Below are 25,391 nucleotides of genomic sequence, written 5' to 3'. Positions count from 1 at the left end.
ACAGAACTAAATTTGAAATCATCCCCCCTTTAAGGCAACAGAAGTTATTACAAGACATCCGTTTTCTCAGTTTAGTGATAAATTACTGTGTGCTAAGGGGATAAATGGTATCTTAAAAAAGCTTGCAGGCTTCTGTTGTTATGGCAACATATGTGCACATCACCACTCCTTTGCCTATCAAAATCACAACCAGAGCAGGTAGAGAGTCCCTAACTTGGTATATCTGCAGCATTTTGTTTATCTTGGCTCACTTTTTTTTTTAAATAAAGTCCATAATTGTGTGGAACTAGTATGTTATAATCTTAGATACAGTAGTTACTAAAATGGTAAAAGTAAAAGGTAAACTTACCCCCAAAGATTAAATTACCTTTAACCATCATACTATGGAGATAACAATTAGTGCACCATCAGTACCCTGATTTAAACAGACATTGATTTTCATGCTGAATTATGAAACAGCTCTAGTTTAAGCAATACTTATATTGTGTATTGAACCATCACCTTGGGACTACTGCATAGTTCAATGACACTCAATACACAAGGTAGATTTGAAGCTTAGAAAAAACCCCATGAGTAAACCTTTTACTTGAAAGCTCTGAATACACCAACAATGCAATCCAAATCCATTCCATTTACAATTATTTATGCAGTCACATCTTTTCTATCCTTTTTTTCAAAAAACAAGTCAAAAGTGATGAAAATTAACCTCCAGTAGAGAGTCTATTCTTTAAGAACAAGAGAGCAAATTTTTTTGTTACCTCATACTTCGAGTATCCCATCCTCGAATGGCAGTATCATTAGCTGTTGCAACCTGTGTACAATTGTGGTGTGGACTCCATCGTCCAGACGTAAATTTTAATTGCCCTTTTCCTTCCAATGCAGCAGAACTGGAGAGCTGTGCATTAAAAAAATGGGGTATTTACAAATAAGGCTAAAATTAAAATAAATGCAGGCACAGTAGAAAAATTGCAAGCTGACCTATTGCTCCAAGTGCAAGAAAGTAAGGTAGAGATACTAGGATACTAATGGGGGGGAAATAAATAAACAAACACACACGTAAAAAAGTATGTATGTAACAACCCAGACCAGTAAGTTTGTTTTCTAGCCCACACAATCTGAAGTAATTTTTATGAGGCTTATCCAGTGTAAGTTACTCAGCAGACAATGGATGTAAAGATCATTTTCTAACCTTCTTTACATTTCCAAAGAAAATTAAATTGTTTCATATAATTTGTTGAAACTTCATGGGAGTATTCAAACATCTGAAGATGGTTAACAAGCACAGATATATACGTACATTCAGTTACATGGAATTGCTCACAAGATATATCAATACTCAATGTTACTCAATACAGGAGTCCCAGGTTTAATCTAAATGAATGCACCTTCATTCAGTGTGCCCAGCCATTTCATAGTATCCTCATCAGAGCCAGAAGCCCACTGTCAAGTAAGTCAGTGGGCACTTGTCAAAGATATGTGACAGAGTCTGAAGTTGCCACATCTGCATTGTGGGTCATGAGAAAAACCCCATTTGAAGTGATTGGCCACATAATTGCCCTGTCTTGTTTGAAACTGGTTCAGGGATGACCACTGGTACCTTGGCAGGTCAAAACCTGGTGGGAAGATGGTTGGGTTGGTATGAGAGAGTGACAAATGACTGTCGTCGCTGACCAGTCATTAAGCCAAGCAGATGCCAGCATCTTGTCCTGTGGAGTCATACGTGACCATAAAGGGCATCCAGAAGACATACAAATTGGTGGGTGGTTGAAGAGGTCAGAGTAGAGAAGCAAGTCACTGTCCTCATGGATCTTGGCCAGGAGCATAATGGAAACCCCTTCATGGTGAATATGGGATGGTGCTATGTTACTAAGTATTGGCAGCCCTGGCAACAGTTGCACGTAAAGTCCTGGTAACAATGAACAGAGCTTCAGTAAGTTCTACATAGACCAGCCTTGTGTGAGATGAGCAACACAAGACAGGAGCACAGTATTCTGCTGTTGAATAGCAGAGAGCAAGGGCTGATGTTCTAAGTGTCCGGGTGTTCACATCCCAGGTTGAGCCAGCCAGTTTTCTGAGCATGTTGTTTTGAGTGCTAGTGGTCTTATTCAAGTGACTGCAGTATATCAATGACCTATCCAATATCAGGCCAAGGTAAACCAGATTTGGGTCATGCTGCAGGTGTTGGCCGTTTAATAAAGGCCAATGTAATTTTAAAAAAATTAAAATCCTGGTCCATTAGCATATAATCTACTACCATATAGTGAAAGGTGGATGATAGGTCATATGGCGAGAGTAAAAAGTTCTCGTTTCAAAGTACATAAGGAGGCTTGGAAGGGAAGCAGGACATAGGTTAGGATCTCTGGTTTCCTCTCTGCACTCTCATTCACCCTCTCAACACTGACAGAAAGACCACAATAGGTAACTGACTTTCCACAGAAGATGGGAAGATAAGTTCTCTCCAAGCCAAAGCGAGCAGGAAGAGGCCTTAAATATTGGAGGGTCAGAGTAATATTATTTAATTTAAATACCCTTGCTAAAATTAGGGGTTTGTATTTTATATTTTAAAGAAAAAAAATAAACCAACCTGCTATTAGTCACAGCACAACACTGTACAATTTCCACATGACTAAGCAAAGAAGTTAAAGATGGTCATTTTGTTCATCCCCCTCCTTTCACTGCATTCTCTAAGTGATTTATGTAGAATACATTTAAATTGCTTTAGTGATACATATTCCACACACTATGAGATCTCACTGTAAGGAACTTTTGACCAATACCCAGAGCCTAACTTTTCCATGGCTCAACTCCATCCCATTACTTCTTCCCCTTCCTTGTTTTTTACACTCCACTTACTACTATAATTTCTAAATATTTGAAGTGAGCAAGGGTTAAAAGAAAGCTTATTATGTTAAGCGACCGTATTGAGTTTTCACAGGTATAACCAAAGCGAAACATATCTAGCATCCATCTACTTGTAGGACTTTTAACAACTTCAGGTCTATGTTGTCAATATTGAAGAGATGTGATGCATAAGTTTATGCTTTATCATATTATAACAACATACACCTTTGTATTTTGCAAACCTTTTACTGCATCTGATAATTCAGACACAAACTCCTCCTCACTGGGGATTTTAAACTTAGCAATCGAGAAACCTTCAAAGCCAAGTACAATTTTTCAACCGCTGAAATTATTAAACTGGCTGAGATGTGCATGTCTTCAGAAACCTTTGCAAAGTATTTGTTTGTTGTGGTATAACAATGTAAGAGACCTATATGCATGGTTATATTTTGCTTATGTTTCCACCTTTTGAGTACACTTATGCCAAACAGTACTGTGAAAATTATTATTTGCTGTCCGAACAGTTTTTAAATCTTTTTGAACTGAAAACTTTCTGTTTACCTTGGTACTCATGGTTGGTCTATCAATGTGGCATCTAAACATCTTTCTCAATAAAGTTGTCACTGAGCTCCAGTCGAAGAGACAGAATTCATCATGGAAAGGTATTTCCTTTAAGTCAGGGCTTTGAGGCTCCGAAAGAAAGTGGTGCTGGGAAACTCAGACAATTGTAATTGAGCTGTTTCAACTGTGTGGTTAAATGGGCACTTTTCTTTAATGCTGTGAATCCAGCACCTACAAGGAGCACTTAAGTTTGTTTACATAAAATTCTGGTGAGCTTTAGAAGAATCCACAGATATCAACATTTGTCATCTTCCATAAAAAAAAAAAAAAAGACAGCCCTTGATGCACTTCGAGCCAAACACCTCCCCTATTGCATTCAAAATGGATATTCTAATCACCATACCAAGTCCATTTAGAAGATGGCTTCCCACCGAATTCAAGGAAAGAATCTCTCTTGACCAAATTCTTTTAAAAGATTATTTTTATATTTTTCTTTAACTATTTTAGATCAGTACATTTACCACACTACTGATGTAATTCAGACAAGTTTACAACACTTGCCCTGATCACCACAAGGGATTACTCCCTCAGCTACACATCATTGTTCCATTAAAGCAGGCATTAAACAGTTTGTCCATTATCAAGATCTGCATAAAAAGGGTTCTTCCTCAACAGAAATTAACGGATGTCCACCCATTTCTCTACAGGTTGTCAGTGATTTCATTGTGGTCAAGCTTTTAAAGCCCTTCTAATATCCCCTACATCCTGTCAGAAAAGCTGAGGTTTTCCCTTGTTCAGGTAAGAATGATCTTAGCCAGGTAGGTCTGGACACAGTTTTAATGACTCGCCACATCCCTTTTTTAAAAAGCTGCAGTTTATTGATAAAGAAGAAATAAGATGGATAACATTCATCCATTGGATTCAAGATAATAAAAATATACTATACCATACTGTTTCTGTGTATGTATCATTTCATATATAGGATTTACTCCAACCTACACAGAAGTGCACAGGACCTGAATGGGTCACCTCAAAAATTAAATTAAGCTTATTTAACCTTGAGAAAATAAACTTAGATAATCAGAGGGAAAGAAACAATAACACGGAAAATATACAAGAGTTCCAAATAAAATAAAACCACACATTTCTGTCTTATTTTTTCCGTATTTACTCCTGGGGTAGGAAAGCCTCCAAGCATTGTGTATCCAAAACATACCCCAGTGGATTAGTTCTGTCAGTTTTAGGAGAGATTTTTCCCATTTTAGCAGACATTTTAGGAAACTGATCTTATCTTAACCTCCACTGTCTAAAGTATTATGCACAGACCTTGTGACCCTACACTTTAATGCACAATCCCTCACTGGTCTGGACTGAACCCCAGAACATGACAGACCTCTTCCACGCATCTAAATGTGATTTGGGACTGGCACACTTCTAAAGATCAACCTTGATTCAGGTCTGAAATATAAAGGAGAAACTGTATACATTTAGAATTTGCCATTCCACCCCAGTTCTTCTCACATAATCCTTTCACCACTTCTATGAAATGAAACATACTTTTTCCAAGAAGAGAGGGAACACATTTACGGTTCAGGTCAAGTTGCCAATCAACTCAACACAGATTCCTACTGTAAAAAACATTATTTCAAACAAATCTTTCTTCCCCAGTGGATAACCATTCTCTGAACCTCTCATCCACACTTCTACAGCCACTGTTACACCACAACCCACACCACACAAAATGCAGTCAAAAATGAATTATCTTCTACTAAACTGATAGTAAAGAGCTACATAAGAGTCAAACTGTCCGCACCCTGGCTCATGAGTCCTGGAACAGAAGAAAACTCAGATGGCACTGAAATAAGAGCCTGTGGGAAACAAATACAGTTTCAAAACCTTAGCTTTGGTTTTCCTTTGTACCTGAATGTGAGAAGAGGAAGACCGAAAGGAAAGGATCTATCTTCATCTCTTACTTCCCCCTCTCTGAAGGGGAAGGACGTTGATAAATTGGAGAGGGTTCGGGTAAAAGCCATCAGAAAGATTATAGGATTAGAAAATATGCCTTATGGTGACAGACTCAAGGAGCTCAATCTGTTTAGCTTAACAAAGGAAAGGTTGGGTAACTTGATTACAGTGTGTGTACCTACATTGAGAACAAATATTTATAATGGGCTCTTCAGTCTAGCAGAGAAAGGTATAACACGATCCAATGGCTGGACATCAAAGCTAGTCAAATTCACACTAGAATTAAGGCGTACATTTTTAATGGTGAGAATTAATCAATCATTGGAACAACTTATTAAATGTTATGGTGGATTCTCCACTATTGACAATTTTAAAATCAAGATTGGATGTTTTTCTGAAAGATCTGCTTTAGGACTTATTTTAGGGAAGATCTGTGGCCTGTATTATACGGGAAGTCAGACTAGATAATCACAATGGTCCCTTCTGGCCTCGGAATCTATTATTTTGGAGGGAAGGAACAGAAGAGAAAGGAAGTTACTATATTTCCAGTAGTGAATAGAGAAGGGCCTTATTACAGGTCTTGTCTACATAAACAATTAGACAGGGGAAGCTGGGGTGTGAATCTACAGGATACTAGTTTGCCCCTAGTTGACCCTGCTAATTACATTACAGCACTTTGATCTAAGTCCTCTTTGAAACAAGACTAGCTCAAAGCCCATTAACAAACTGCTAATGTGCTACTCCTGGGGGAATTCTGTGCCAAAAAATTAAAAATTCTGCAAAATTGTGCATATTTTATTTGTCAAAATAACAAAATATAATCACGGCAGTTTCAATTATTTTGATCATTTATTTTGGTATTTATTTCAAAATATCTGTGAACAAGTATGTCTGTAACAATGCAGACAAAAAAAGATTCAGGAAATGTTTTTGAGAAACAGATTCCTTACTAGGCATATTAATATATAACTGAGTAATAATTCATTTAAACTACAATACAGAAACATATTTCCTACACCTCAGAAGCAGTGCAAAGGTTTGGGGAAGTCTGGAGTAATGGAGGAACTGAGGGAGAGGGAAATCATTGCTGGGAAGGAGCCTGGGAGTGAACGTGGAGGGTTGTTGGGTCTGGGTGCTAGAAGTATGGAACAGGTTTTTGGGGAGGCAGAGGAGGGATTGTTAGGTAGTTGGGGAGCCTCTCCCATGCAAAACCTGGCTGACCCCTAGTCTCTCCCACTCAGGCACACCTGCCCCTATCCCCATGTGTCCCTGCACTCCCCTTCCCCCATCTCCATGGGTCCCTGCACCCCCATTTAGCCACCCCTTCTCCCCACATCCCCATGTGGCCCTGCATTCCCCAGATCCCCATGTCACTCTGCATCCCCATTCCCATTTAGTCCCTGTCCCAGTCTGTCCCCCACAATAGCCTTTTTGAGCCCTAGTCTATGTGTCCGCCCCCCCCCCAGAAGCCCCATTTGCCCCGCTCTATCTGTCCCCTCCATATTCCATACCTCTTCACCTGGCCCTGCAGGGCACTGTGAAGAACGCAGCCTCTCCTCCTCCCTATTGGTGCTACTATTGTTGGTGAGCTGGCTGCCCTCTGTTTTGCAGTCACAGCAGCCCTGGGTTGGTGAAAGGCATAACTGCAGAGGCTCTCTGGCAGAATGTATTTTCTAGAAAGGAAAAAAAAAATCCACTGGGGACCTGAATTTGGCACGTGCACAATGGCACAGAATGCCCCCAGGAAAAACGTGCATCAACAGACTCCACATGGCCAGTTAGACCATTACAGGCTAGTTTCCCACCCCCCTCTCCCTCAGCTTGCTGTTGTTTAATTGTACATGTATACAAGCCCTTACAGTAAGGGATATTTTGGATCCCTGTCTGTCCATAGTTGAAAACATTCAGTTTAGAGTAAGGAATATACAGAATGCAGAAAGAGGAAAGACACCTGTTAATATGCCATCCTTAACAGCCAAAATCTCAGACCTCAAGTTATCTGAAGTGGCTTACACATTGTAATTTTGAAAAGAGAAAAGCTTATTTGTTGTATATTTTTAGGGTATGAAAGCAATGCATATAATATTCCTAAATTGTGTAAGAAACTCACATTGATTTTAGGATAGATATCCAAGAGAAAATAAAACATGAAAAGAGAGTGGAATGATAATATATGAGGGCTCTGATCAAGCAGAGCCCTTAACTATGTGCTTAACTGCTTTGCTGGATCAGGGCCTAAATTTGGTGACATACAAGGAACTGTAAGTTTATAATGTAATAAAATTATATAAGAATACTTATTTAACAAGTGAAATAGAAAAATCTGGGGGAATTTAAGGGACATGAGACGATCTACACGGTTTTGTACCTGAATAGCCCTCATGGAATGATGAGTTTCAAAGACAGAAAATATCTTGAATGGCCAAAAGTCTTCCTAGTTTTTAAGGACAGGTTTGAGTGTATTAAAGTACGAAATGTCTGGCCAATTTATCAGGATTCTGTCCCACATCACCGAAATATCAAGAAGGAATCAGGTATTTCATTTTCTGCTTCAAGCTCTGGCTTCTCAAAGGCCGAATTGGAAAAAGGAGAACGAAGATATCCCATTTTCAAGCCAAAATGAAACTGAAGCCAAGTTTCCTAAAACAAACATATACCATACTTAAAAAGAAAAGGGGTACTTGTGGCACCTTAGAGACTAACCAATTTATTTGAGCATAAGCTTTCGTGAGCTACAGCTCACTTCATCGGATGCATACTGTGGAAACTGCAGAAGACTTCTGCAGTTTCCACAGGATGCGGCACCTTAGAGACTAACCAATTTATTTGAGCATAAGCTTTTGTGAGCTACAGCTCACTTCATCGGATGCATACTGTGGAAACTGCAGACTTTGCAGTTTCCACAGTATGCATCCGATGAAGTGAGCTGTAGCTCACAAAAGCTTATGCTCAAATAAATTGGTTAGTCTCTAAGGTGCCACAAGTACTCCTTTTCTTTTTGTGAATACAGACTAACACGGCTGTTACTCTGAAATATACCATACTTGTTCACTATGTAAAACGCTTAATCTAGAGTTTATCATTCCAAAGTGGAAAGAGACTGCTGCAGAATTCATAAACCAGAGGTGAGATTGAATGGAATCTGAAATGTGGTTTCTATTGCATCAACAGTACGGTCCAGCAGTAAGAGCACCAGAGTGAGAGCAATGGGTCCTAGGTTTTATTTCTAGATCTGTCATTGACAAATTGTGTACCCTTGGCAAGTCCCTTGAGTTCTGTTCCTCAGTTTCCCCATTTGGAAGATAGAAGTAATGATTATGATTGCTATTGATAAATACATCAGAGGGATAAAAACCAGGAGAGGAGCAAATTAAATTAAAGTTGGCAGTGTTGGCACAAGAATAAACAGATATAAACTGGCCATAAACAATTTAGGCTAGAGATTAGAAGAAGGTTACTAACCAGCAGTGGAGTAAGGTTCTGGAACAACCTTCAACAAAAATAATGGGGGACAACTAGTTTTAAAATTATGCTTGATAAATTTATAAACTGTGTCATATTTCAGAGTAACTGCACCTGTATCCCCTCTCCACAGCCTCTACAGAGCATCTACTTAAGGTTTCTGTCTCCCTCATTGCTGACTGGGATTTCAAGGTACCACGGCTCACTGCTTTATACTGCAATATCCTTAGCAAACCAGTCTATCTAAAGGCCAGCATCTAAGCTTTTCTTTTTCTTCTGGGGCTCTGAACAGTATATTGCTAGCAGTTACAAGTTACCATGCAGCTTTTTCTAAGCAAGCACATTTATTCTTAAGGTAAAAGCACTACAGAGAAAACAAAAAAAAATAAGAGTTCTGTGACAAAGCTCTGTCCTTGCCTCCGTGGGTCCCGCGTTTCCTGGCAGATTTCGCTAGCCTCAGAGGCTCACCGTGACCCTGCACGTAACCCTTCTCTCTCTGGAGACAAGGGTCACAGTCTACTGAGCCATTTTCATCATAAGCCAGCGAGGGAGGTGAGGAGAAGTTATCCTTCCTTGCACAGTCTCTGTTGTCTCCCAATCTCAGTGATTAATCAGGGGCAAAGGTGTGTGTGGGGGGGGGAGGGAGTCCAGGCCCACCCTCTACTCCGGGCTCCAGCCCAGGGACCCTAATGGTGTCAGCTATGGTAGCTGACCTTTTAGAAACATGACATGTACAATTCCCTGGGCTACTTCCCCCACAGCAGCCCTCACTTCCTCAAGCTCCACTTCACCCTTCCCTCAGGGCCTCCTTCCTTGTGCCTGACATGGTGTGTACTGCTCAGCCTCTCCAATAGCACAACTTCCTCCCACAGCTCCTGACATGCACACCCACCTGACTGACTGGGAGGCTTTTAACTAGTTTCAGCCAGCCCCGATTGGCTTCAGGTGTCCCAATCAACCTAGCCTTCTCCCTGCCCTCTGGAAAGTTCTTAATTGGCCCCAGGTGTCTTAATTGACCTAGAGCAGCTGCCATTTCACTTATCCTGGTACCAGGGATTTGTTTAGCCTGGACCTAATATATCTATCTCCCACTACTTTTCTATAGCCATCTGGCCTTGCCCCGTCACAGTTCCTGTACGCATGCTAGCAGCTTACCAGAGGTCACACATGAGTCTAGCCTGTTTCTGTGGTCTCCTAGTCACAAACACAGAGTCCATTTCTTTTCCATCACGTATATACCTTTAATTCTCAGTTTCCAAACATGACAGGATGTAGCTCAGGTGTACAGCAGGAGGAGCCTTTCACACAGCTTTTCTTCTCTATGCAGCTTACCCCCTTACTTCCTGTTCCTCCCAATTATATATCCTCCCCTTTACTATGCCAATTACCACATTAGACCAGCAACTATGACCTAGGGTCAGTAATCCCCACCCAGAACAGGTTGACTGATTCCAATTAAGCCTGCAGCCTTCTCTGTGCTGCAGCAACTTCAGGGACGGTGACGCTACAACTAGCTCTCCATCACAAGGTGTTTATAGCCGGAGTGATTCACCTTAATCACCCCACACCGGAGGAGCTAAAAACAACCCTCCCTTCCTGGAGTTGCACACAATCCATGGCCCAGATTGATACATAAATCATTTATAACCTTAACACAATACCTTCCCCCAAATGAAATTACATGACGGGATTATCTGCAGTAGTGGGGGACTAGATTCAATCATAGAATCATAGAACTGGAAGGGACCTTGAGAGGTCATCTAGTCCAGTCCCCTGCACTCATGGCAGGACTATATTATCTAGACCATCCCTGACAAGTGTTTGTCTAACCTGCTCTTAAAAACCTCCAATGATGGAGATTTCAGAACCTCCCTAATGCAATTTATTCCAGTGCTTAACTACTCTGACAGTTAGGAATTGTTTCCCAATGTCCAACCTAAACCTCCCTTGCTGTAATTTAAGTCCATTGCTTCTTGTCCTATTCTCAGAGGTTAAGAAAAATAATTTTTCTCCCTCCTCCTTGTAACAACCTTTTACGTACTTGAAAACTGTTATGTCCCCTCTCAGTCTTCTCTTTTCCCAACTAAAGAAACCCAATTTTTCCCGATCTTCCCTTATAGGTCATGTTTTCTAGACCTTTAATCACTTTGTTGCACTTCTCTGGACTCTCTCCAATTTGTCCATATCTTTCCTGAACTGTGGTGCCCAGAACTGGACACAATACTCCAGTTGAGGCCTAATCAGCGCAGAGTAGTGCGGAAGTATTACTTATTTTGTCTTGTTTACAACACTCCTGCTAATACATCTCAGAATGATGTTCGCTTTTTTTGCAACAGCGTTACACTGTTGACTCATATTTAGCTTGTGGTCCACTATGACCCCCAGATCCCTTTCCGCAGTACTGCTTCCTAGCCAGTCATATCCCATTTTGTACGTGTGCAACTGATCGTTCCTTCCTAAATGGAGTACTTTGCATTTGTCCTTATTGAATTTCATCCTATTTACTTGAGACCATTGCTCAAGTTTGTGCAGACCATTTTGAATTTTAATCCTATCCTCCAAAGCACTTGCAACCCCTCTGAGTTTGGTATCGTCCACAAACTTTGTAAGTCTACTCTCTATGGCATTATCTAAATCATTGATGAAGATATGGAACAGAACCGGACCCAGAACTGATCTCTGTAGGACCCCACCTAGTATGTCCTTCCAGCATGACTGTGAACCACTGATGACTACTCTCTAGGAACGGTTTTCCAACCAGTTTTGCACCCACCTTATAATAGCTCCATCTAGGTTGCATTTCCCTAGTTTGTTTATGAGAAGGTCATGTGAGACAGTGTCAAAAGCTTTACTAAAGTCAAGATATACCATGTCTACCACTTTCCCCCCATCCACAAGGCTTATTACCCTGTCAAAGAAGGCTATCAGGTTGGTTTGGCATGATTTGTTCTTGACAAATCCATGCTGACTGTTACTTATCACCTTATTATCTTCTAGATGTTTGCAAATTGATTGCTTAATTATTTGCTCCATTATCTTTCCAGGTACAGAAGTTAAGCTGACTGGTCTGTAATTCCCTGGGTTGTCCTTATTTCCCTTTTTATAGATTGGCACTATATTTGCCCTTTTCCAGTCATCTGGAATCTCTCCCGTCTTCCATGACTTCTCAAAAATAATTGCCAATGGCTCAGATATCTCCTCAGTCAGTTCCTTGAGTATTCTGGGATGCATTTCATCAGGCCCTCATAGTATCATTAGTGTCCACATGGATGAGTAGCATGGGGTAGTAGTCAGACGGCCGGATGATCCTCAAAAATCCCTCCATAGCATCTCGGATATGGGCCCTTGGCAGGCAGCATGCTTCCTGGGATGCCATGTCAGGGTGACAGATGAGTGCCTCTGAAGAGAGTAACCAAGCACCACTACCTTACATTTCCTCCTGGGAGCGGTGGCTGTGATCCTCCCAGCCTTGTGGGTATATGGTTTTTCCTCCTCCACCTTTCCTCATCGCTCGTTGCCAGGGCAGCATATCGGTTTTCCGTCACCACAGTGGATGGGTTGGGAGTAGGGATGGAGCAGTGCCTGCTACCAGAAGTAACCAGCTGCCTGTGTCCTCCCTGTGACAGAGCCATACCCTCCTCCCCCGGTGCTGTGACAGCCGTCGTCTGTAGCTGGATAGCTTCTTCAGCCTTGGATGTCTCCATATGAATACTCTTGAGGAACTAATCATGGGAAGAGATGCTCCTCAGGCTAGCCACCTCTTTCTGTAGCTCTCTCACCTGCTTCCTGAGAGATTCCACCAGCAGGCACCTTTCACACTGGATGGTCCCCCTAGCCTGGCTTTCTGTGAGTGGGAAATAAAGGCCACAGTCTATCCAGATCCTGGTGTGGATTTTCAGAGAGGCATCCATGGTTAGGCTGTCTGTCTGGATACAGCCGCAGGTGGAGGAGACAGGAGCAGCATTGCCAGTGGTGATGCAGCTCTTCCTAACTTAGCGATTATATTACAACTCCCACCTACAAACTCCCTCTCAAACTCCCCTGTTCGCTAGCTAATCCAGAAGGTCCCTTCCAGTCCTATCTCATATGTTTCTATGATCATCTACCTTTGTAAAGTACTGAGACCTAAGGATAGAAAGCTCTATAATAATAATAATCATAACAACAACACTAATGATTTGCTGAAAATATGGCAGAATGGAGGTGCATGACATTTTCATTGAGAAAGTTCAGTACGTTTGACTTTTTTTGTTTTTCACAGAAACATTTCAGTTCTTTAAATGTACAACTCTGAAATATCAAACATATTACAGTCTTATGCTTTTGAATTATTTGAAAAATCATAAATAGAAATTTGAGAAATATCTAATTTAGAGAATGAGAAAATTCCCTTTAGACCTCTCTTTCTCCTTAATGAATTTTTGTAATATTTTATTAATTTCTACAGTGCCTCTCTCCCTCTCTTCAGCAGCTAGGCACTTTAATTACAGATAATAAACCACAAAAGAAGAACGTAATAAAAACAGTTCATCAAATGCTAACAAATTAAGCTTGCATCTTGCCCTGAAGGTTGCTAGACTAAAAACTCTGATGGACCTTCAAGTACAGTGAATTCCAATGTGAGACCCTTAATTGAGGAAGCCTTGCCTCCAAACATGAAGTATTCAGTATGTTCAGGTAGCACACACTTCTCATCATTACTGTCTTTACAGGTTATAGGGTGAAAGATGGTATCACAAGTAATGAAGTCCCTAAAGATCTAAATCGTTAAAGATCACCATCTGAGATAAATTAACTCATGGCAGTGAACCTCACCACTCAGGAAACAGGCAGCTGCATTCTGCAGTAGCTGGAGCTAGTAGGTGGGCTTCAGGGTAACCCTATATAGAAGGCACTGCAACAACCAAACAGGAAGTAACAAAGATATAGAAGACTTTTCTCAGGTTCATAATGCAATGAAATGAGTAGTCTTCTGGCTAGCTGGAGATGCTGAATGACACTATGAACCATAATACTATCTGAGAATTCCAATCGGACCCTGATGCTTTCAATCATTTTGCATAAAATTGGATACATAAAATGAGAAGAGAAGACCCAGCCTCCACTCTTCATCCTCCATGTTTCTCATTACCAACAAGCATCCGTTCTGATCCAATTTGAGCTACAGGCAGTTCAACTTCATCCAGATTGCTCTTTAAAGTATATATTGGGAAAGTAATGACACTGTAGAACCTGAGTTCAATAGAAAAGTATTGTAGAGGCAAGTATCATCAGTATAGTGGTAACACAAGAGCCTTCTGATCACACCCTAATGGTTTCGTACTAGTATTGGGAAAACAAGGAACAGGGAAGAACACAAAATGGAAATTTGTAGGACCCCACATGCTAGTGTTTTTGGAGAGAACCAATTGCCCAGTAGTTGCTTTTAGTACTTTTCCAAGGAGTGAGCTGACAGAATTAGTATGGACACATTATCTTGTTCATTAAGAAAAAATAAACAAACATTCATATCAATACAGTTTTAGTCCCATGCCAGGTGAACACTGACAAACAGAGATCAAAGAAAACTGTGAAATCCAAACAGGGCTGGTGCATCATCAATATTCAGAACTTCTACTGGTGAACCAGACAAACTATCGATAAAGATAGCAGTGCATCAAGGATCAGCACTGAGCCTTTTCTTGTTTATAGTTGTCCTGGATATCCTCACAAGGAACAGACAGAAGGAGGCACCTTGGTACATGCTGTTTGCAGATGGTCTATGCCAATGGTCCCCAAACTTTTCATGTCATGCCCCTCTTACCCCTGTCTGCTCCCCCACAGCTGCAGTTGGGAACTGGGCTGCAGCTCCGGGGGGTGGGGGAGGGAAAAGGGCCCGCAGACAGAGGTGCTGGGGCCAAGGCTGGGGCCAGAGCTGCAGCCAGGGCTGGGAGCCAGGGGCTGCGGCAGGGCCGGGGACTGCAGTGATGCCAGGGACCACAGCGGAGATGGAGATGTGGCTGGAGATGTGACCAGGCCAAAAGCTGAGACTGTAGCCAGGAGCTAAGTTGCGGCCAGGGCCGGATAAGAGCTGGGGTCAGAGCAGGGCTGGGTGGTGCTCCCTCCCTGCCATGCCCCCCTGAACTTTCCTTTGTGCCCCACGGTTTGGGGACCACTGCTCTATGCAGTGAAGAGAAAGATGTAGAACAGGATCTGGATAAATGGAGAGATGTGTTGGAGAGACATAGGATCAAAATAAGCAGAGGAAAAATAGAGTATATAGTATGTAATTTCAAACACGTGAACACTGAAGAATTATCTTTGACGCTAGAGGGGCAGACAACAGGGAAAGTTTCAAGAACTGGATTCCACAATCTGGGGAAATGGAGGATGGAATCAGAGCTCAGATAAATGTCTGGCTCAGAAGGAGAGAGAGAAGTACTGTAGTATGTGATAAGAAAACACCAGTTAAGATTAAAAAGGAAAGTTTATAAAACAGTGGCTCATCCAGTTTTAATATATGGTGCTAAGCATCAGACAAAGAAGAAACATGAACAAATGATCTCTTCCATAGAAATGCAAATATTGAGATAGATGAGTGGTGTAAGCAAGAAAGACCGCGGGAAGAACGTATATGTTAGAGACATGCTCAAAGTAATACCAACAAATGAAAAAAAGAGGGAGTGCAAGTTCAGACGATTTGGTCCCAACAATTATGTGTGCAGGACAGTCCAAAAGACCAAAAATGAAAGAAAAAGACAGAGGCTGATCCAAGAAGTAGTGGAGGAATGTCGTAAAGCAGGGGTTCTCAAACTGGGGGTTGGGACCCCTCTGGGGGTTGTGAGGTTATTACAAGGGGGGATCCTGAGCGGTCAGCCTCCACCCCAAACCCTCTTTTTCCTCCAGCATTTATAATGGTGTTAAATATATAAAAATGTGTTTTTCATTTATGGGGGGGGGGGGTTGCACTCAGAGGCTTGCTATGTGAAAGGGGTCACCCGTACAAAAGTTTGAGAACCACTGTCATAAAGGAAGACAGGTTAGCATGTGGTGTGCTAGAGAATATGGAATTGAACAGGTCACTTTGAAGGGAGAGGACTTGCAGAGCAGACTCCATGAATGGGATTAACACAGGAGGAGGAGGAACAAGAGAAAGAGAACACAAATAGGAAAAATGAGCAATTTAGGAACAAATTTAGGAACTCTGACTCATAATGAAACTAATATTTAGCAAAACTAGGGATAATGCATACTTTCCCAATATAAATGGTCAAATACATGTAAAAGGCCCAGAAAAATAGGCGACATAGGTCATTTTGGGGAGGCAAGACAAGACAGTTTATACATTTGCTGGCAAACAACTCACCACAGTTCTGGTATGAGTATTTTGTGATTGAGATGCAAAGAACATGCAAAATGTCCATGATTCAATGCCTCTGTCTATTTCATTCTATTGCAATATGTTTAGGACAGCTGAAGATGGAATCTACTTGCATAGGAAGATCTACCTGATTTAGTGACGTTGGAACTATAGTCCAGTTGAGGAACTTTTTCACTTTCTCCAACAAAACCTAAAGAGATCCTGTGAATTGTTTGGGCTTTGGACCTCTTCTCAGTTCAACTAATGATTATAAATAGCAAAGAATAACTGATTTAATTTGAAAAGGTCCTTATCCCTTTTGATTAGGATGAGAATTATATGTAATGAGACAAATTTACACCAGAAGAAAGCTGTAAAATTCTTGGATCATCAAACATTAGCAATTAAGATAGGCTCTTAAGATTGTAACTTTGAAGATCTCATTACTTTCCTTAACTGATATGGATACATTGGGCCTGATTCCGCTTTCAGTCAAACCTGATTTACACTGAGGTAATTCAACTGACTTCAGAAGAATTATTCCTGATTAAAATGGATGGTGGCATATATGGCGTTATCTGAAAAAAGTTTGACAGGCAATGAGAGCAATTACTTTCCGATGGTTTGAGAAGCATGCACCTATAGAGGTACAGAAGCTCACTGGTCAATTACTTCTTCAATATTCTCTTCCACAACTAATCAAGACATCAGGACAGGATTGCTGCTGTGACATTCTAAGAAGAAATGATACCTGGGGACACAGGACTGGAAGGGTCCTCCTGGGTCACAAAGTCCAGCCCCCTGCAATCAAAGGTGATCTAGTCATGTAATCCTGTTAATAAATGTACCCATCTTCACCTTAAAATTAGTTTGCTTCCACTACTCCTACTGGAAGGCTACTGCAGAACCTCACTCCTCTGATAGTTAGAAACCTTTTAATTCCCAGCCAGAATTTATTCATAGCCAGTTTACATCCATTTGTTCTTGTGCCAACATTCTGTTCATCTTAAAGAGCTCTTCCTCCCTCCTTTGTGTTTATCACCCTGATGTACTTATAGAGAACAATCATACTCCTTCTAAACCATTTTGCTAGGCTAAACAAACCAAGCTCTTTTGGTCTCCTTTCGTAAGATTGGCTATTAATTCCTCCGATTATCCTACTAACCTTTCTATGTACCTGTTCCAGTTTGAATTCAATAGTTTATCTTAGTAGGCATTGTTTATTGTATATTTTCTTCTGAGTAATTTGCTTGCAAATACATTGAGGAAATGGACATGGACTTTTTCCCTTATCTTGAAAACTTTTCTGGATACCTGCATCTGATGTCTTGTATAATTGATTATAACCTCCAAATCAACTGTGAAGGACTCCAATGGTCTTTCTTTAGGAGAGCTTTTACGTAAAGACTTTTTGATTATACATTTCATTTTTTGTTAAATCTGGTGAAAACAGATTTTCTGTGCCGTAGGTTAAAGCTGCATTATGTTTTGTACCTGTTTTCAAGGCCCACACAACTCTGTTCTGTTTTGTTAATCTCCCTGAGTAGCCTGCTTTTATTTTTACATACACAGACGTGCGCACAAACAGAAAAACATTTCAATTTAAAACTTTGTTTTTAAAGTTGTGATTTACTTCGTACTCAACAATCCCATACAAACAGGTTGTACAGAGACATAACAAAATCTTATCTGTATCTACATCACATTCATGTTATATGAGGAGGTGATGGCCTAAGTAAAAAATACATTTATCATGCACTGTTAATATCAATACCTGTTTTCTGCTCATTAATCCATTTGCAAGGGATTACCTCTAACATTTCAAATCTCAGAACAGTGATTTTTTTTAAAATCATCTTGCTAAAGAAATGTTTCCTCCTCCTCCCCTCAATTTTTGAATTTCCCCTCCTTGTTATGGGCAATATTTCATTCCTGGATCAGTTTTTCTACATATCAAAGAGCCATAGTTTTGAAGCCCAGTATTTCTCAGCACTGCGTGGCTAGAAACCTGAAATTAATCCCTTTGAAAAGGGAAGACTCCAAGCTTCCTAATGGAGCTCAACAATCTAGTCTAGCCCTATTTAAGCCTGGAAAGGCTGAAAATATTTGACTTAAAATTGTCATAACTTTAAGGATTAGAAAATCTATTTTAGATCTTATAAAGAGGTTTTTATGACCCCCTGTACGTCTCATACAATTGGACTCATAGTAACTAAAGCATCTAGATGGAAACATACCAGCTTTATAATAATTGATACATTTGGCCAAGATTGAAATGCTGGTAGATCTGTGATTTTGAGGGGAAAAGCCTTCATTGGTTTTCAAAATTCAGCTGTCAAAGGAGAACCCCTATCCACAAGTGGGTTCTGGTTCACTGAAGAAGCAAATATCATCTAAGGGCTTGTCTACGTTGGCAATTTACAGCGCTGCAACTTTCTTGCTCAGGGGTGTGAAAAAACACTCCCCTGAGCGCAGCAAGTTGCAGAGCTGTGAAGTGTCAGTGTAGACAGTGCATCAGCGCCAGCACGTTTCTGTGGCCCCTCAGGGGGAGGGGAACAGCGGGTCTCTGTGCACTGCTTGTGCCTGCAAGTACCGCCCCCGCAGCTCCCGTTGTGTACTTTGGAAACTTCCCCCTCATGGAGGTGTTTTTTTTTTTTAGAGATCTGGGAGAACTCTCCCCCAGTGCTCTGCCGCAACCACACAAGCCACGTTATATAGTGCTGCCACGGCACTGCTTTAGCATTGCTAGTGTAGGCTTGCCCTAAGTGAAACACTAAGAACATTGCTGGGGGCAGAAGACTCATCATGGCAGAACAAAAAGAACAGGAGTACTTGTGGCACCTTAGAAAGACTAACAAATTTATTAGAGCATAAGCTTTCGTGGGCTACAGCCCACTTCATCAAATGCATAGAATGGAACATATAGTAAGAAGATATATATATATACACACACACATACAGAGAAGGTGGAAGTTGCCATACAAACTGTAAGAGGCTAATTAATTAAGATGAGCTATTATCAGCAGGAGAAAAAAAAACTTTTGTAGTGATAATCAGGATGGCCCACTTAGACGGTTGACAAGAAAGCGTGAGGATACTTAACATAGGGAAATAGATTCAATATGTGTAATGACCCAGCCACTCCCAGTCTCTATTCAAACCCAAAGTTAATGGTATCTAGTTTACATATTAATTCAAGTTCAGCAGTTTCTCGTTGGAGTCTGTTTTTGAATTTTCTGTTGCAAAATTGCCACCCTTAAGTCTTTTACTGAGTGGCCAGAGAGCTTGAAGTGTTCTCCTACTGGCTTTTGAATGTTATGATTCCTGATGTCAGATTTGTGTCCATTTATTCTTTTGTGTACAGACTGTCCCGTTTGGCCAATGTACATGGCAGAGGGGTATTGTTGGCACATGATGGCATATATCACATTCATAGATGTGCAGGTGAACGAGCCCCTGATGGCATAGCTGATGTGATTAGGTCCTATGATGGTGTCACTTGCATCCGATGAAGTGAGCTGTAGCTCACGAAAGCTTGTGCTCAAATAAATTGGTTAGTCTCTAAGGTGCCACAAGTACTCCTTTTCTTTTTGCGAATACAGACTAACATGGCTGCTACTCTGAAACCTTGAATAAATATGTGGACAGAGTTGGCATCGGGCTTTGTTGCAAGGATAGGTTCCTGGGTTAGTGTTTTTGTTGTGTGGTATGTGGTTGCTGGAGAGTATTTGCTTCAGGTTGGGGGGCTGTCTGTAATCGAGGACTGGTCTGTCTCCCAAGATCTCTGAGAGCGAGGGATTATTTTTCAGGATAGGTTGTAAATCTTTGATGATGCGCTAGAGGGGTTTTAGTTGGGGGCTGAATGTGACAGCTAGTGACGTTCTGTTACTTTCTTTGTTGGGTCTGTCCTGTAGTAGGTGACTTCTGGGTACTCTTCTGGCTCTGTCAATCTGTTTCTTCACTTCAGCAGGTGGGTATTATAGTTGTAAGAATGCTTGACAGAGATCTTGTAGGTGTTTGTTTCTGTCTGAGGGGTTGGAGCAAATGCGGTTGTATTTTAGAGCTTGCCTGTCGACAATGGATCATGTGGTGTGTTCTGGATGGAAGCTGGAGGCATGTAAGTATGTATAGTGGTCAGTAGGTTTCCGGTATAGGGTGGTGTTTATGTGACCATCGCTTATTAGCACAGTAGTGTCCAGGAAATGGATGGCTTGTGTGGATTGGTCTAGGCTGAGGTTGATGGTGGGGCAGAACACTGATTCCTAGAGAAAAAGTTATTCAGAAATAATTGAAGTTTTCAAAGTACACGATGGAAGCAGTGTGCTCACCATGAGATATCAGAATATTTTAGATGGGGTTATGGAGGAATTGATGGAGCTTTCTATTGTCTTTCCTGAGAAAGTCCTAGAAACACTCCTAGCCTTTTCAAACTAAGGCTTTTCACAGACCATCCCAACACGCTGCAATCTAAACAACTCAGTCACATATTGATATACTACTGGCCACATACTTATCTTGGGCTGTCCTTTAGACTTCCACTGACTCTAATTTGGGTTATTCATATTTTTCAGGTGCAAGCACATAAGTGCTGTCCTTGGCTAAATTTCCTTTGTTCCTTTATCACTGACCTTGCCCCCTGGAGCCATTATTCTGCCATCAATCGCTGATGTAGTACAGGCATACTTCTATTTTGAAAGTAACAGAATTTATAAAATATACTAGCTAAGCAACACTAACTGAAATACTGATGGATCAGCAATCTTTTCAATCAGAAGCTGGATATTGCTTTAATGATATAAGCATTGATTTCAAAAGTTATGCTGAGATTAAATAATATGTATCACTTATATACCTCTTTTCATCGGTAGGTTGAAAGTGCTTTACAAAGGAAGCCAGTATCATTATCATAAACAGCTTTGTTGTGGCTTAACCAGCTAGATAGCCATGGTGAAGAATCTATTGTTCTCAAAAATCATCGGTAGACTCCAATACTGGGTGATGGAGGAAAGACCAGAAAACATAAGTATGTTCATAAATGTCTGCATGACAGAGAAAGAAAGTTAATTTAGGGGAAAGGAAAAGCAAATGGAAGGTATCTAACTGACAGCAACAAATTTTAGTAAGTAGAACCCTGGCCAAAAAATTAGGAAAAAGCCCTAACACTTAGACATTCTTTAGAAGATATTTTATTAAGAAAGTATGACTAATGACAGACTGGACAGCATCCTGAAAGAAATTATATTTGATATAGACTGGAATTAGGGAGAGGCATGGTAACTTTAAGATTGTGTCAGAGAGTGGCTAGGACAGTGAAAGTCTAATTAACATTCAAGAGAATCTTAAGCAAGGGAAGACAGAGCAGCCCAAAGGGAACATGGAAGGAAGAGAGGAAATGCTAAACACGTCTGAAAGAATCCAGCACTTCAATCGGACAAGGACAGCTACTGCATGCAAATAGACTTTATCCCAAAAAAGTAGTTTGCCAAGAGGTTTAAAGGTTCCTGTGTGTTACATAAGAGGAAATTAGAAAAATAATGCAGCATATCCAGCAATTACATCTCTTAATAAAAGTGAATGCAATGGGTATTATGCCAGAGAACACAGACTGATGAACTTTTTAAGGGCTGGATTAAGCAAATCTCATTGTCAATTTGCTAAAATAAAATATTAATTTGCAGCTCAAATGGCAATGTAGGTGGTTTGGGATACTGAACGCTGTAATACCTGGTAGAAGCTGTACAGGAAAGACATTAGATTAAAGAGCTGTATGTAAAGGATATCATAGAATCTAGGAAGATAAACATTTTCAGTGGACAGAACCACACAGTCAAATGTATATGGAAACAAAACCACGATGTGAATGTAAATATATTAGTGGGATTATACTACTGGCCTCTTAATCAAGGAAATGAAATTACATGCACAATGTTGAGAGGCAACAAAATGATAATAATGGGGGACTTCAAAGACCCACGGCCAAATGGGACAATGGGACAAAGTTTAGAAAAACAATTTCTTGACAAAAAGAAAAGGAGTACTTTTGGCACCTTAGAGACTAACCAATTTATTTCATAGAATCATAGAATATCAGGGTTGGAAGGGACCCCAGAAGGTCATCTAGTCCAACCCCCTGCTCGAAGCAGGACCAATTCCCAGTTAAATCATCCCAGCCAGGGTTTTGTCAAGCCTGACCTTAAAAACCTCTAAGGAAGGAGATTCTACCACCTCCCTAGGTAACGCATTCCAGTGTTTCACCACCCTCATAGTGAAAAAGTTTTTCCTAATATCCAATCTAAACCTCCCCCACTGCAACTTGAGACCATTACTCCTCGTTCTGTCATCTGCTACCATTGAGAACAGTCTAGAGCCATCCTCTTTGGAACCCCCTTTCAGGTAGTTGAAAGCAGCTATCAAAATCCCCCCTCATTCTTCTCTTCTGCAGGCTAAACAATCCCAGCTCCCTCAGCCTCTCCTCATAAGTCATGTGTTCTAGACCCCTAATCATTTTTGTTGCCCTTCGCTGGACTCTCTCCAATTTATCCACATCCTTCTTGTAGTGTGGGGCCCAAAACTGGACACAGTACTCCAGATGAGGCCTCACCAATGTCGAATAGAGGGGAACGATCAAGTCCCTCGATCTGCTCGCTATGCCCCTACTTATACATCCCAAAATGACATTGGCCTTCTTGGCAACAAGGGCACACTGCTGACTCATATCCAGCTTCTCATCCACTGTCACCCCTAGGTCCTTTTCCGCAGAACTGCTGCCTAGCCATTTGAGCATAAACTTTCGTGAGCTACAGCTCACTTCATCGGATGCATGTGCAAATGTGTAAATTGGTTAGTCTCTAAGGTGCCAAAAGTACTCCTTTTCTTTTTGCGAATACAGACTAACAGGGCTGTTACTCTGAAATTTCTTGACACTGAGTGCTGCTTATTGGAACAAGTAGCTCTGGAGCACCCAACAAGACAGGTTATTCTTGATTTAAGTAACACACAGGAGCTAATTATAGAAGTGACAGCAGCTGAGTCACTACATAATAATGACCGCAGTACAATTTGAACCAACATTCTTGGGGCACATAGGATACCAAAAAGTGACAGTGATACTAAACTTTAGGAAAGGAGATTTCAATAAAATGAAATGCTTAGTTAAAAAAAAATTAAAAGTAGAGGAAGTAAAATCCTTAGAGGTGGTATGGATGCTACTTATAAAAAAAAAACAAAAAACCAAACACAGACTCAAAAGACAGGTGTACCACTGAACAAAACGAGAACCAGGAAGACAAAGAGTAAATCAGTATGGCTACATTGCAAGTTCTGAGATGCTATTTGAGCCAAACAGAAACCCTTCCAAAGTTTGAAGTCTGATCCTGCTGAAGCCAATAAATAGGAACATAAAGTACAGCAGGCAGGAAATAAGGGTTAAAATGGACTTTTATGAACAAATAGCCTAAGATATAAAAAAAAAAACAATGCATGGGACTCTTTAAGTGTATCAGAAACAAAGTTATTTTGATCAGTCAGATCAGAGAGACAGAGGAACGTCAACAAGAATTAAACAAGCCAGCTGAATGGGCAATACAATAACAAATTAAATTCAGTGTTGATGAATGCAAATTAGCACGCACTGGATGGAAAAATTTGAACTACTCATACAAGTTGCAGGATTCTAAATTAATTGAATCAACTCAAGAAAGGGATCTGAGTGTCACTGTAGATGGCTCAAAGGAAACCTCTACACAATATGCAGCTGCAGTCAAAAAACTAATAAGATGTTAGGCTACATAAAGAATGTGATTGTGAGTAATAATGATATTATTATAGGCTTCATACAAATCAGTAATGTGGCCTCACCTGCAACACTGTGTGCATATGAGTCACCAGATCTCAAAAATTGTATTGCAGAAGTGAGGGGGATTCAAAAAAGACCAAAGAGAATTGAAGGGCATGGAAAAACTCTCATATAAACAGAGACTGAAAAAGACTGACTGTTTACCTTAGAAAAGAGACAAATAGGAGGAGACAAGATACAATATAGGAAATAATGAACAGTAGAGAGAATGTAAATCAGGAAATACTATTCTCCCTGTCCAATAAAGCAAGAGCAAGGTGACATTTGATTAAATGGAATGATGGAAAATTCAAAATTCAAGATTTTTCACACAATCTGTATTTAAAGTTTTAAACTCATTCCCACAGGAAATTGTTGAGGCCAAGAATTTAACTAGATTCAAAAAGGTCTTTATATGACCATCAAGTACATTCAGCGTTAACATAATTAATAACAGAAGTTTTGAATGGGTTATTAAATCTCATGTTTCTGGATTAATCCAATCTCTAGTTATTAGAGATCAAGATAACACCCAAAATAGGGGACAGATGATCCCACGTCTGTTAATTGTGTACAACTTCTTCTGAATTGTCTGATACTGGCCACTTTCAGAGACAAAAATAATGGACTAGATCAGTGGTCACCAACTGGTCAATTACGATCGACTGGTTGATCCTGGAGCCTCTGCCAGTCGATTGCGATCTCGGGCCGCTAAAAATCCAGCAGCACAGCAGGGCTCAGGCAGGCTGCCTGCCTGCCCTGGCCCCATGCCGTTCCCTGAAGCGGCTGGCTGCTGGCACGTCTCTGTAGCCCCTGGCCAGAGGGAGCATGAGGCAGCTTCACATGCTTCCCCCACCCCCAGATCATCCCCGCAGCTCCCATTGGCCAGGAACCGGCCAATGGGAGTGGTACTTGCAGGCGCAGGCAGCGCACAGAGACCTGCTGTTCCCCTCCCCCTCAGGGGCTGCAGAGATGTGCCAGCAGCCAGCTGCTCCAGGAGTGGTGTGGGGCCAGGGCAGGCAGGCAGCCTGCCTGAGCCCCGCTGCGCTGCTGACCGGGAGCCCCCTGAAGTAAGCACCCCTCGCCGAAGCCTACAACTTGCATCCCCACCCCAGCCCTGAGCCTCCTCCTGCACTCAAACTCCCTCTGAGATCCCTCACCCCCTTCTGTACCCCAACACTCTGCACCAGCCTGGAGCCCCCTCCTGCACCAAAACCCTCCCAGAGCTTGCACCCCTCACTCCTGCACCCCGACCCCCCCAGTCCTAGACTCAGCCAATGCACACCACACAGTTGAGAACGTTATACTGATTTGTGATGTGACGTGGTTCGGTAACAGAGACCCACTTGGGACTGTCACCTGATGTGCTGGAATTACCTCTGAGCCAGT

General features: G+C 41.2%; 1 protein-coding gene across 4 annotated transcripts in view; it reads right to left on the bottom strand.

The window, feature by feature from the left end:
- The window catches only part of EIPR1 (EARP complex and GARP complex interacting protein 1), a 167,500-nt gene that overhangs the window by 22,820 nt on the left and 119,289 nt on the right, over positions 1 to 25,391 (bottom strand). For all 4 annotated transcript variants that reach the window (XM_073336099.1, XM_073336098.1, XM_073336101.1 and 1 more), the window contains one exon: positions 759 to 895. In XM_073336099.1, the coding sequence (XP_073192200.1) occupies positions 759 to 895 (137 nt within the window). The remainder of the gene's footprint in view (positions 1 to 758; positions 896 to 25,391) is intronic.

The sequence above is a fragment of the Lepidochelys kempii genome, chromosome 3 (genome assembly GCF_965140265.1).
Source record: "Lepidochelys kempii isolate rLepKem1 chromosome 3, rLepKem1.hap2, whole genome shotgun sequence".
In the NCBI taxonomy this organism is placed as follows: Eukaryota; Metazoa; Chordata; order Testudines; family Cheloniidae; genus Lepidochelys; species Lepidochelys kempii.
Note: the sequence above shows the minus strand (reverse complement) of the source record. Positions and strands in the feature narration are given on the sequence as shown.